The sequence below is a fragment of the Ostrinia furnacalis genome, unplaced genomic scaffold, assembly GCF_004193835.3.
Source record: "Ostrinia furnacalis isolate ACB-3 unplaced genomic scaffold, ASM419383v2 OfSCF4391, whole genome shotgun sequence".
Taxonomy (NCBI): domain Eukaryota; kingdom Metazoa; phylum Arthropoda; class Insecta; order Lepidoptera; family Crambidae; genus Ostrinia; species Ostrinia furnacalis.
This window is the reverse complement of record NW_021134630.1, coordinates 317719-330719: the sequence shown is the minus strand read 5'-3', so window position 1 is coordinate 330719 and position 13001 is coordinate 317719. Positions and strand designations below refer to the sequence as shown.

The 13001-nt window shown below is 38.5% G+C and overlaps 3 protein-coding genes across 4 annotated transcripts; 1 reads left to right on the top strand and 2 right to left on the bottom strand.

Moving 5' to 3' along the window:
* Positions 1-1768: 1768 nt before the first annotated feature.
* On the bottom strand, positions 1769-5540 carry LOC114359465 (histidine-rich glycoprotein-like). 2 transcript variants are annotated; one of them, XM_028313883.1, is made up of 4 exons: positions 5499-5540; positions 5066-5386; positions 4715-4881; positions 1769-1875 (listed from the first exon to the last, which is right to left on the bottom strand). In XM_028313883.1, exons 1-4 carry the CDS (start codon positions 5508-5510, stop codon positions 1818-1820), a joined length of 558 nt encoding a protein of 185 aa, XP_028169684.1. In that variant the 5' UTR covers positions 5511-5540; the 3' UTR covers positions 1769-1817. The 2 variants fall into 2 exon arrangements, with proteins under 2 accessions (XP_028169684.1, XP_028169683.1); XM_028313882.1 differs by lacking the exon at positions 1769-1875 and adding an exon at positions 4446-4553.
* A 1530-nt stretch (positions 5541-7070) lies between these two features.
* LOC114359436 (histidine-rich glycoprotein-like) lies at positions 7071-7622 on the bottom strand. The gene is made up of 2 exons (XM_028313840.1): positions 7552-7622; positions 7071-7439 (listed from the first exon to the last, which is right to left on the bottom strand). Exons 1-2 carry the CDS (start codon positions 7561-7563, stop codon positions 7071-7073), a joined length of 381 nt encoding a protein of 126 aa, XP_028169641.1. The 5' UTR covers positions 7564-7622.
* A 1496-nt stretch (positions 7623-9118) lies between these two features.
* LOC114359435 (histidine-rich glycoprotein-like) lies at positions 9119-11308 on the top strand. The gene is made up of 7 exons (XM_028313839.1): positions 9119-9130; positions 9250-9456; positions 9601-9767; positions 10344-10401; positions 10522-10749; positions 10913-11079; positions 11184-11308. Exons 1-7 carry the CDS (start codon positions 9119-9121, stop codon positions 11254-11256), a joined length of 912 nt encoding a protein of 303 aa, XP_028169640.1. The 3' UTR covers positions 11257-11308.
* The last annotated feature ends 1693 nt before the right edge of the window (positions 11309-13001 follow it).

Below are 13001 nucleotides of genomic sequence, written 5' to 3'. Positions count from 1 at the left end.
GAAATGTATAAAATATTGCTTTAGAGATTTTTTAATACGCACATATCCGAGGAAATGTATACTTTTCCTAGGAATTTTATAGAATTCCAATATTGTATTAGGAAATGTATAAAACTAAGCGGCACAAGCGCGGTCGCGTGATCGGGTGCCCCTCGGTACGCCTAAAATTTCATTTAGCCAAACCACATTGGCCGATAGGTACTTTTAACTCACAATATTATTGTTTAGCCTGACAGTTGTTTTCGCACTATTATACTTTGGCCGAAAAAAAAATTTGCCTATTGGCATCCTTTCTTTTGGCATCACGCATATTACGCTGAAGTATTGGAAATCACTAATTTTAACATCTCTTTTATTTAACTTATTGGCATAAAGGTTTTAATACTTCTGTAGCTGGTTAACAAAGTCTTGGTTAGGTTAGGTTAGACTTGCGACCTTACACATACACAGTTGGCGCGGCGCGGTAGCGCCATTTAAGTTTCGGAGAAAACAAAGGGGCGTAATAAAAATAATTTTGTGTAAAAAAATTTAAGGCTTAAAATTTGTGTGCCATAGACAACTAGGCGTGCAAAAAATTTGACGATTCGATAGAGACCCCGCGTAATCGGATGATGCAATATCCTCCCCTCGCACCGCATGTCCACGCGTATTCATTGAAATCTTAATTACATTTCCGATTGCTGTTTAGGAAATGTGTAAATTTCCTAGGAAATGTGTCTAATATAATTTACATCACACATTTCCGGGTGATTTTAGGACTTATACACAATTCCTAGGAATTGTATACAATGACGGATTTCATACATTTCCTGTAACATATACAATAAAAGTGAGACCGCTAGCCCATCGATTAGTATCACCTTGTCTAATGACAACAATAGTCCAGTCAATAAAGAATTGTCAGTTTTGGGCAAAAATGTTTGTCGAAATTTTTGTGTCGCGCCCTGTTTCCTATACACTCGTCTGTTGGTCCTATGGGGGTAACTTACATTACCTTTTCGCCTTGGTTCGACATCCTCTAGCTAGATGATGGCAGTATACCTATTATTTCTAAAATTTTAACATCTTTGAAAATCGTAAAATTTAAATCGATTCTAGAGGCCAGAAGGTAGGTCCTAAGGGAATGAACTATGTAACTTTTTTTCTCGGTTTGAGGTCTCCTACATGCAAGCATCAAAAGAGTTGTCAGTTTTGGCAAAAAATTGTCGAAATTATTGTGCCACGCTTCGGTTCTTATGCAGGCACGCTTTAGAACTTCACTCGTCTCTTAACAGGAGGGGGTTGGTCCTACGGGAATGGGCTACATGAACTTTTCGCCTTGGTTCGACATCCTCTAGGTAAGTTAGTTAGTTCAGTAAAAAATAATCCCATAACACTCCATAATATTACGTTACGAAATTTTTTGTTTTGATTAATTTTACGGCAATTATCCCGTAAAGTACTATTAAGTACTTTCCTATAATATTTTATATAAAGAATTTTTTTCCGTAAAAAATCGTTTTCATTTTAATAGTCCTAGTGGTTGAAAAGATATTTGACAAAAACACTTCCTGTAAAATTTACTTTATTAATTTAGGTTTAAAAATAAGTTGAGCTAGGAATGTTTTGGGGTGAATGAGGAACTTATAACGAAATAGGTAATTGTTGTGGGTAAAGTAAGGAAAAAGTAATGAGTGGGTTGAGACGTCATAGGTTAAATACAGAATAACCTAATAAAAGAAATGAGATTTTTCTTATTTCACAATCAATTTATTATTCCTAAAATAAATAAACATTTAACAAGAATTTCGGCGACAGATAACAATGGGGTTGGTATTTTAATGGTGCTTGTGTTCCTCAACGTGCTTGGTGGTGTGCTTCACCTCGGCGTTGAATCTGAAATAAAACAAATGAGCATCAGATCAGGTAGAAGTAACGGGATCCAGTCAATTATTGCAACTAGTTGCAATAGAAAGATACTGGCAGGTAACGCCTAGGAGAAAGAAAGATGTTCTATTTACCCGGTTTTCTTGTCAGCGTGGTACTTGACGGTGCGGATGGAACCATCGTGCTCGTGCAGACTGTAGACGCCCTCCACCTTGTAACCATCGCGCGACTCGTGGTGCTTCTTGATGTCACCAGTATGGGCGTCATGCACCTGGTATTCGAACTCGTACTTGGCAGGGCCCTAATTAACAAAAAATGCATTTTTATTTTTATTCATCCAAATCGCGCTGAAAGCTTTTTCTGTTAAATTATTCTTAAGTCGTCATANTCGTTATGAATAGGTGTATTTTTAAACAGCAAGATATTTAGATCTCATCAGAGGTGCAGGCTCGCAGAATGATTTTCTACTATTTTCTGTTGTAAGTAATTGAGACTAGCATATTCAAAAAAAAAGTTGTGGGTGATAAAGTAAGTATACTTAGGGGCGCGATACTCACGTCATACTTGTGGAAGTCCTTAGGGGGAGGAGCGGGCACGTCGTGGCGCTCGATGTGGTATGAGGAGATGGCGGGCTTGTGTTCCTTATGTTTATGTTCTTCATGCTTGTGTTCTACGTGCTTGTGTTCTTCGTGCTTGTGCTCCTCATNCTAGTTGACCCCGCGAACTTCGCACCTAGCAGTTAGTGAGTGTCGTATTCTTAGAAGAGATAGGCAAGCTAGATGGCAGAGGTCCAAACCTAAGTCCTGTGAATTCTCGATAGCTACAAAGATGAATCCAAACAATAAGAGATGATTAATCAGAAACGATGACTCAGGAGAAAAAGTGTAATTGAAAAGAAAATGAAAGTGTCGTTGTCCATTTTCCTAAGAATAAATGAGAACTTATTTCAGAAAAGCTCAACATTATGGAACTATTGTGATTTATTTATTCACATTTAGTGTCACAGATCGGCATAAATTATAGCCTATATGGTAATCTGGGTTACAAACAACAATACTGTAAAGTTTCAACAAAATCCGTTCAGTCATTTTTGCGTGAAAGAGTAACAAACATTCAGACATCCAGATATCCTGACATCCAAACTTTCGCATTTATAATATTAGTAAATTAATTATTTTATAAGCATTTATAATTATTAAAGAAAAAAGCTAAAGCTGCTTTAGGCTAAACAGGATATCCATTGTTTCTTATTATCCCTTGCACTGATAACTTAAGTTTTTTTTACTTAAGTAAAATGATCCTTATCTAGGTATTTACATTGTTATCATCTTTGGAAACGAGAAATATTATACCGTCATACAGCAACTATTTAAGTAATATCCCTCGAAGACATGACAAAATAAATAAAACTATTGTGTATGAATGCAACCAAACCTATCCACATCAATAGTATACTTCTTGCAACTCACGAAGGCGAGTGAGCTTTACTTGTGTGTGTTGTGGTGTGTACGTGTACATGCACAATACATAACGATAGTGTGATGTCTATTAAAACTAACAGTAGCGGGCCACTACACATGTAAAGCCCACTCGTCTTTGTGTATTGCAACAACTATACTATATTAGATTTTCAACATCAAGATGTCCACAGCAGTAATATTTGCTCAGCAACAGACGGGCTTGTCTTCTTGCAACGCATTTCCGCAATATCCAGCCATGCGCTGTCCGTGTCTGCATCCAGGCGCGCAGGTCGTCCGTCCACCGAATGAGAGGCAGTTTAAGTAGTATAGGGTGCCTTATTGGTTTGAACTCGCTGGAAGTTATTTATAAGGTCTATGCAACAAATTATTTTTGTCCTCAAGCCTGCTGTGTAGTGCGTAACTTACGGCTGTATTCACAAACATTACTATGAGGTCTCATAGTGTGCGTGGACGCACAGGGTCACATACGTACGAACCAATCACAGAGCTCTATTCAACGCTGTGCGTTCGATTTTATACTTCACTTAAGCAAGTTTCGTTTGTGAATATTATGGGTGTTAATGTCTGGTCTACTCATTGATTACTACTGCTGTTTGCACCCATACTTGAACTAGACTTGATTGTCTAGCGATTTTATTTTGCTTTTCTTTGATCCTACTTTTACTACGTTTGAATGAATATTTGGAGCAATTTCTAAGTATGAAAGGAAGTAGGTTAAATTATAAAATTTATTAATACCCAATCTATATTATTTTGTATATTATTTTGAAATATTTTCTCATTTGTCGGACGAATTATCCCACAATTTTCAATGATAGTTGCAACTTCTCCTTTGTGGATGTTGTTACATTTCAGTAGTCGAATCTAAAAGCTACTATGTAAATTAATAATGACGTAGTATTAATTTAAAATGTTATTAAACGACTGATGCAACCAGAACTATCGTATATTTATGGGTAGGTAGTAAAATTAAATTAAGGACGATAAATATTTTTCGAATAATTTTAAAGTTTTTATGTGAGTATCACACACAAGGTAGATAGGAATAAGATGACACGTAATTTTTACTACACAATCAATTTATTATTCCTAAAATAAATAAACATTTAACAAGAACTTCGGCGGCAGATAACAATGGGGTTGGTATTTTAATGGTGCTTGTGTTCCTCAACGTGCTTGGTGGTGTGCTTCACCTCGGCGTTGAATCTGGAATAAAACAAAATTAAAATTGAACATCGGTTAGCTAATCAGATAGAAGTGCCGGGAGTCATTTCATTCTTTTAAGCAGATAAATAGAACACCATTTATCTAACTAGTCGAGAGTAACATCGAATTCATGCCTAATGAGAGAAATAAGTTTTATTCACCCGGATTTCTTGTCAGCGTGGTACTTGACAGTGCGGATGGAACCATCGTGCTCGTGCAGGCTGTAGACGCCCTCCACCTTGTAACCATCGCGGGACTCGTGGTGCTTCTTGATGTCGCCGGTGTGTGCGTCATGCACCTGGTACTCGAACTCGTACTTGGCAGGGCCCTAAGAAATAAAAAGTACATATTATATTTTATCCGACGCGCTGTATTTATCGTTCGATAGACTCGTCTCAAGCCCTTACGATTATTAAACTGCATGCCTTCAACACAAAACTAAAACAATTTGAAGGTAAGATAACCTTCTCTTAAACAATTGAAGGTAATAGATTACCGGGCGCGATACTTACATCATACTTGTGGAAGTCCTTAGGGGGAGGCGCGGGCACGTCGTGGCGCTCGATGTGGTATGAGGAGATGGCGGGCTTGTGTTCCTCATGTTTATGTTCTTCATGCTTGTGTTCTACGTGCTTGTGTTCTTCGTGCTTGTGCTCCTCATGCTTGTGGCTCTCGACGTAGTGAGCGACGGGAACCACCTTCTCCACGACTTGCTCCTCCACCTTGACCTCGACCTTGGGCTCGTGGTGCACGTGATGGTGCACGATGCTCTGCGACGAGTACGCGTGCTCCTCAGCCAAGCAGACGGCTGCGAGGGCCAACACTGCGATCACCTGGAGAAGAGACAAGCAATTAACACCCCTATACATATTCATTGAGCTTTATATAAAGTGAGAAATCAATATTAATTAATTATATTTTAATGCATAAATTATGTTTCCTTACTTTAATAAACATATTGATAGGATATTACTGTCAGATTCTTATGAATCAACTGATGCAGTTTCATAATTTACTGCCAATTTATATGGAAAGCTTTTGCTTTTGGATAGTGAGCTTAAAGCGATAAAAAGGCCAAGTGTCAAAAAATATTTCGGTAAAGAAGGTCAGTGACTTTCATCGTGTAGTCAGGCAGATTTTGGATATTTTAGCAGCCAAATGTGTTATATCATAATGCACAACATTTTTAAGAGCAACGGTGTTATTGTCTGTGTCAATTACATATTAGGCTTTCATTCACATCTTTCTAATAGTTTTACTTTTAAAATTTGCTCAAAAATACTATATTGTTGCAATAATCTAAATACTATTTGCAGTTTGCAATGTTACTTACAGAGAATTATTCAAATTAGATTTAGGGAAACAGACAGATTGGTGTCAATGTTAACAGGCCATACGGATTATATGACATGCATTGAAGACAAGTTGCCCAAAACTTAAATAGTGCACCTAAAACATTGTCCTGAAACTGATATTATCATTTGTTTTCGAATAAATGCCGAAAATTCCTATGTTAACCATGTTGTAACATAATATCAACTTAGTTATTGTTTCTGGCGTACCAATTCTACATTTAAACGATTAATAAACAAATTACAGAATTACTTACCTTATTATTTTTATAACTGATTTCAAATTTGGCATAGAATTCATGACTGTTTGAAGCTACTAAATAAAATTGAAAACACTGTGGTGGAACCGGAAGCGTTCCGGCCGCGGTGGCGTGTCAGTGCATTCAGTAAATTCCTGCAGGGCCATTATTTGATCGCTTACGGCCTCAGTTTGTGTCAGCTTTAAAATGTAGGGAAAATCTTAATTGATCTGTAAAGAAATGCGCACTTTTTGTTTAGGTTGCTATCGTCAACATAACATGTCAAAAGACACTTATGGTATCTTTTGTCAATGCAATCAACCGATTCATTACGATTAACTTTTAGAATATTTTTAGGCAACAATACTTATTGCTTATCAATAGGTACTTACTCGTACCATTAAATAATTTACAAGCAAGGAAACGGTTTCAAATACACTCGACATCAAATAAATCGCACCTCCCGCGACAAGNACATAGTTATTTAATTTTTAGCGTTAAGAGTCGCATCTCAAACTAATTTGAAAATGATAAATAACTTGAAAAAATCGAATTGCCTAAGGCGGGAATTGAACCCACGACCTTCCGCTTGCCGGGCGACTGCTCTTCCAACTGAGCTACTTACGCCTTATTAACGCCTTATTAACGCCTTAGGCAATTCGATTTTTTCAAGTTATTTATCATTTTCAAACAACCAAAATAGCTGCTATGAAATCGCTTTACATAAACATGCCTACTTCTGAGGAATAATAATATGGGGCAGCTCTCAAATGTTTACCTACTGGCAACATTTACCAAAAAAAGTATGTTTTCATTTACACAAATGATAACTTTACGTTTTTTATCCATTACACGCAGCATCGTTTGGTTATGTATTGTCTTTTATGGAAATATACTCAATCAACTTTACAAAGAACGTTGTGTTTTTAGTTTCTATAATACATAATTCGCGTCTTATTATAAAAATCATACTTGTGGAAGTCCTTAGGGGGAGGAGCGGGCACGTCGTGGCGCTCGATGTGGTATGAGGAGATGGCGGGCTTGTGTTCCTTATGTTTATGTTCTTCATGCTTGTGTTCTACGTGCTTGTGTTCTTCGTGCTTGTGCTCCTCATGCTTGTGGCTCTCGACGTAGTGAGCGACGGGCACCACCTTCTCCACGACTTGCTTCTCCACCTTGACCTCGACCTTGGGCTCGTGGTGCTCGTGGTGCACGTGATGGTGCACGATGCTCTGCGACGAGTACGCGTGCTCCTCAGCCAAGCAGACGGCTGCTAGGGCCAACACTGCGACCACCTGGAGAAGAGACAAGCAATTAACACCCCTATACATATTCATTCAGCTTTATATAAAGTGAGAAATCAATATTAATTAATTATATTTTAATGCATAAATTATGTTTCCTTACTTTAATAAACATATTGATAGGATATTACTGTCAGATTCTTATGAATCAACTGATGCAGTTTCATAATTTACTGCCAATTTATATGGAAAGCTTTTGCTTTTGGATAGTGAGCTTAAAGCGATAAAAAGGCCAAGTGTCAAAAATATTTCGATATAGAAGGTCAGTGACTTTCATCGTGTAGTCAGGCAGATTTTGGATATTTTTAGCAGCCAAATGTGTTATATCATAATGCACAACATTTTTAAGAGCAACGGTGTTATTGTCTGTGTCAATTAGGTATTAGGCTTTCATTCACATCTTTCCAATAGCTTTTAGCTGAAAAATACTAGATTGTTGCAATAATCTAAATACTATTTGCAGTTTGCAATCTTACTTACAGAGAATTATTCAAATTAGATTTAGGGAAACAGACAGATTGGTGTCAATGTTAACAGGCCTTATGCGGATTATATGACATGCATGCATTGAGGATAAGTTGCCCAAAACTTAAATAGTGCACCTAAAACAATGATTGTCCTGAAACTGATATCATCATTTGTTTTTAAATAAATGCCGAAAATTCCTATGTTAACCCTCGATGTGCATTCATGCATGTTGTAACATAATATCAACTTAAAAACAATTTACAAAATGACTTCCTTATTATTTTTGTACCTAATTTTAAATTTTCATAGAATTCATGACGGTTTGAAGCTATTAAAAAATAAAAATTTAAAACACTGTAGCGGTACCGGAAGCGTTCCGGCCGCGGAGGCGTGTAAGTGCATTTGGTAAATACAGGGCAAATACTTGATCACCTAAGGCCTCAGTTTGTGTCAGCTTTAAAATATAGGAAAAATCTTAAATTGATCTGTAAAAAAATGTGCACTTTTTGTTTAGGTTGCTTTCGTCAACACAACATGTCAAAAGACACTTAGTTGTCTTTTTCCAATTCTGAATCTAAGTTAAGTCAATGCAATCAACCGATTCATTACAATAAACTTTTAGAATATTTTTAGGCAACAATACTTATTGCTTATCAATAGGTACTTACTCGTACCATTTACAAACAAGGAAACGGTTTCAAATAGTTACGACAGTTTTGTATGTCCACAATTTATAGTTTACTAGCTGACCCGGCGAACTTCGTACCGCCTTAGCGTAGAGATTTTCTTAATATTTTTTTCCGTAAGAACCATCCTTGGACTTCCACAAACATTTAAAAAAAAATAATTATCGAAATCGGTTCAGCCGTTCACACGTGATGCCGTGACAACGCGAAACGGGTTTCATTTTTATATATATAGATTGTAGAGACGGATGATAAGTAAGAAACAGTTGTTTAAATCATCATAATTTATTAAAACTGTATATTATACTTACTACATACAGTTTTCAAATTATATACTACTTTCTCATTTTTCAACATTGTGGGTGTGGACTTTCGTGTCACGATCGGATCAAGTTCAGAACTTGCGCAAATGATAAAGATACTGGTATAAAAGTGAATTTGCAATTCTGACATTAACATTAAACCACAAACTGTCTCACTGTGCCGTGTAAAAAGTTCACTAAACAAACAATAATAATGATCTCAAAAGTAAGTGAAATTCTCGTTAAAAAAAAATTTAAAGGTGATCAGTGATCAAATAAATAAGTGTCAGTGATCGAATATCAAAGTGTCATGCAGGAGTTTAGCACGTTTAAACTGTTCCACAGGCCATCTGTCTCACCCTTGTCTTTGCCGTGGCTGCGGCGCGGCCTCAGGGCGGCCACGAGCACGGGCACGCGTACTCGTCGCAGAGCATCGTGCTGCACCAGAGCCACGGCCACGAGGCGCAGAGCCACGGCCACCAGGTGCAGAGCCACGGCCACCAGGCGCAGCAGAGCCACGGCCACGAGGAGCACCATCACACTGACTACTACGTAAGAGCTTATCCAGATGATGTTACGCTCGTAAATCGAGTACTAGGGAATAGTTGCCATGTATTGAAAAATAAGCATACACACCCTTGCAAACTAGCAGGAATGTTTGTGGAGCGAAGTACAATATGACGTGTTCTTTCACAGGCGGAGCCCCATTACTCGTACGAGTACAAGGTGCAGGACCCGCACACGCACGACAACAAGTACCACCACGAGACCCGCAAGGGCGACCAGGTGAAGGGCGTCTACAGCCTGCACGAAGCGGATGGCTCCGTGCGCATCGTCGAGTACACCGCCGACAAACACAATGGGTAAGTCAGGAAGCTAACTTGGAATTGACTGTTTAATTTTCTTTTTTTGTCAATTTTTTCCAGCTAAGNTATGATCAGACTGACGAAGATTTAGGCGATAAAGATAGTGTCAATGTAAATAATAACCCTCAGAGTTTTCTTCGATGGATTTGCTAAATTTCCATCGTCGTGTTGCTAAATGCGATTATGGATAGCACTAAACGTAACAAATCAGAAGAAGCCAGGTCTTCTTCAGCTATCCTCACTAACTTCGGAAAATGTAGGAAAAAAGAACCAAATGTGGTTAGTATCACAGAAAACGTCTTACAAGATATGCCAAGTGTGATTACATGATTTTATTTTTATTTTATATCATACAAAAATAAATAAAAATCTTCTTTGAACAACGACTATGTTTTGCTTGCTTATAGACCTACTGTACCCTATATGGTACGGGCTCCCCACGTCCCCCTATTTATAGATTATTTTTTAAAATATTTTTTTTATGATTTTTAGGCTTCCCTTTGTAAGTTTTTGCTGAAAAATTAATTTTTATTTACAAAAATAATTATCGGTCTAAATGGGTTAAACCACAAACTGTCTCACTGTGCGGTGTAAAAAGTTCACTAAACAAACAATAATAATGATCTCAAAAGTAAGTGAAATTCTCGTTACTAAAAAAATTTAAAGGTGATCAGTGATCAAATAAATAAGTGTCAGTGATCGAATATTAAAGTGTTATGCAGGAGTTTAGCACATTTAAACTATTTCACAGGCCACCTGTCTCGCCCTTGTCTTCGCCGTGGCTGCGGCGCGGCCTCAGGGCGGCCACGAGCACGGGCACGCGTACTCGTCGCAGAGCATCGTGCTGCACCAGAGCCACGGCCACGAGGCGCAGAGCCACGGCCACCAAGTGCAGAGCCACGGCCACCAGGAGCAGAGCCACGGCCATCAGGCGCAGCAGAGCCACGGCCACGAGGAGCACCATCACACTGACTACTACGTAAGAGCTTATCCATATGATGTAACGCGCGTAAATCAAGCACTAGGGACACCATTGTAGCGCTTGGCACACGTGTTATAGTTGAAAAAATAAGGATACATACCCTCTCAAACTAGCGGGAATGTTTGTAGAGCGAAGTACAATATGACGTGTTCTTTCACAGGCGGAGCCCCATTACTCGTACGAGTACAAGGTGCAGGACCCGCACACGCACGACAACAAGTACCACCACGAGTCCCGCAAGGGCGACCAGGTGAAGGGCGTCTACAGCCTGCACGAAGCCGACGGCTCCGTGCGCATCGTCGAGTACACCGCTGACAAACACAATGGGTAAGTTCAGAAGCTAACTTGGAATTGACTGTTTAATTTTCATATTTTGTCAATTTTTTCCAACTGAANCAGCTAAGTAACACAATTTATTCTTTGTTTAACAGATTCAACGCTGTGGTGAAACACGAAGGTCACGTCAAGCACATCGTCCCCGAACACCACCACTCTCACCATTAAACCTGTGATCATATCTGTTGAATATTGATATGTTTTTGTTAAGTTTGTAAATATAGCGAATATCTCAATCTACTTTTTCTGTTTTACTTATTCCTCTAATGTATCCGAATCAAGGAAACGCAAATACACGTCATTGTGAATATTCGTTTGTATGATGTACGACGAATTAAAGACGATTTCCTATTACCTACTTGATATCAAACATTAAAAACAACAGAATTTCTTCGAACAATATGAGAGGTTATTCTATCTTAGCAAAGTTTTATCTCCTTACATGTATCATTCTTTTTTTTTTATCAACAACGAGGAAGCTCTTGGCCTCTCACCTGATGGTAAGTGACGATCAGGCCGAAGGTGGAAGCGAGCTTCACCCGGAATCCTCAACCACGGAGGAATTGGCTATCTTACCTCTAACTGCTGGAAGACAACAATGCTGTTAACATTGTTGTTATTGGCGACAGACTTAGGTAAGATGGTGGTAGCTAGCCAGGCGGACTTAGAACAAGCCCTACCACCAACCAAACCGAACAGAAAAATCTGCCCCCACTGGGAATCGAACCCGAGACCTCTGCGTCTGAAGCAGGTGGTCTTACCACTGGACCACAGAGGCGGTTTTCAGGTTTTATTCCAGGCTATAGGCACAATCTGATAGGACATCTTTAAAAACATTACATAATAAGTACCTACATACTCGTAGTAACTGTAGTAACGATTTAAAAACAAATATCAAAAAACTTAAAGACATTAACTTTATGAAAACCATTTCAACCAAGATGTATTCGAAGCTTTTACGAATAGCCTAGTCCAAATCAACAAGTTAACTATCTAAAATCGCAAAGCTTCGTTTGTTGTCTGTATGACTAGTTGGGGCTTACTTACCCTATGCAACTTCAAAAACTTGTGCTCGCTATTCGCTAAGCACCTCTCGAAAAAAACGCAAATTTCTGACTAAAAAGGTTTCCGTAGTCCTGACAAGGAGCCCTTATTTTATTTATTTTTGCTCCAATTCTCCCGAACTATGCATTTTTAGATAAATTAATTCAGAGGGTGTGTGTTACATCAAATGCCGTCACTATCGAGCGCTTTAAAACAAATATAATTAAGAAGATTTAAGTTCTTGAAAGTTTCCGCTAGGGGCGCTGTACAATCCGTCATAGCTAGGTACATTTAATGTCACTTTTTTACGCAGTGGACATCGTTTGACGTAAATTCACACTACACCTACAGTACCTATATACTTACCTATGTCTGTAAAGTACATCTTTGTAACAATTTAATCAGAACCGCAACTCTATGAACCTTATGGGGAGGTCTCTACTTTGGTACGTATGGTACTTTGAGGATGATTAATTTTTATAGAAGTACCTAAGATATAATAACTGTTCAGTCAGGATTTGTTGCCGACATAGTCGTCGTCGTTTCAGCCGAAAGACGTCCACTGCTGGACAAAGAAGGCCTCCCCCAAGGATTTCCATAAAGACCGGTCCTGCGCCGCTCGCATCCAGGCAGGCCGACATAGTACCTCTAAGAATATCCATGCTACATGGGCAATGAGTCGATCGAAGTACCTACGTACGTAATGACAATTATTTAATAACTCAAAAATATTGTTTCGCGCTTTAATATGAACCCACTCACAAGCATATTCAGTAGGGTGGTCCTTATTTTTCGACTTTTGAATTATCCCCGGGGCACTTTCTCATTCGATTATATACCTCTAAATATGAAATTAGCTTTTTTTGTTT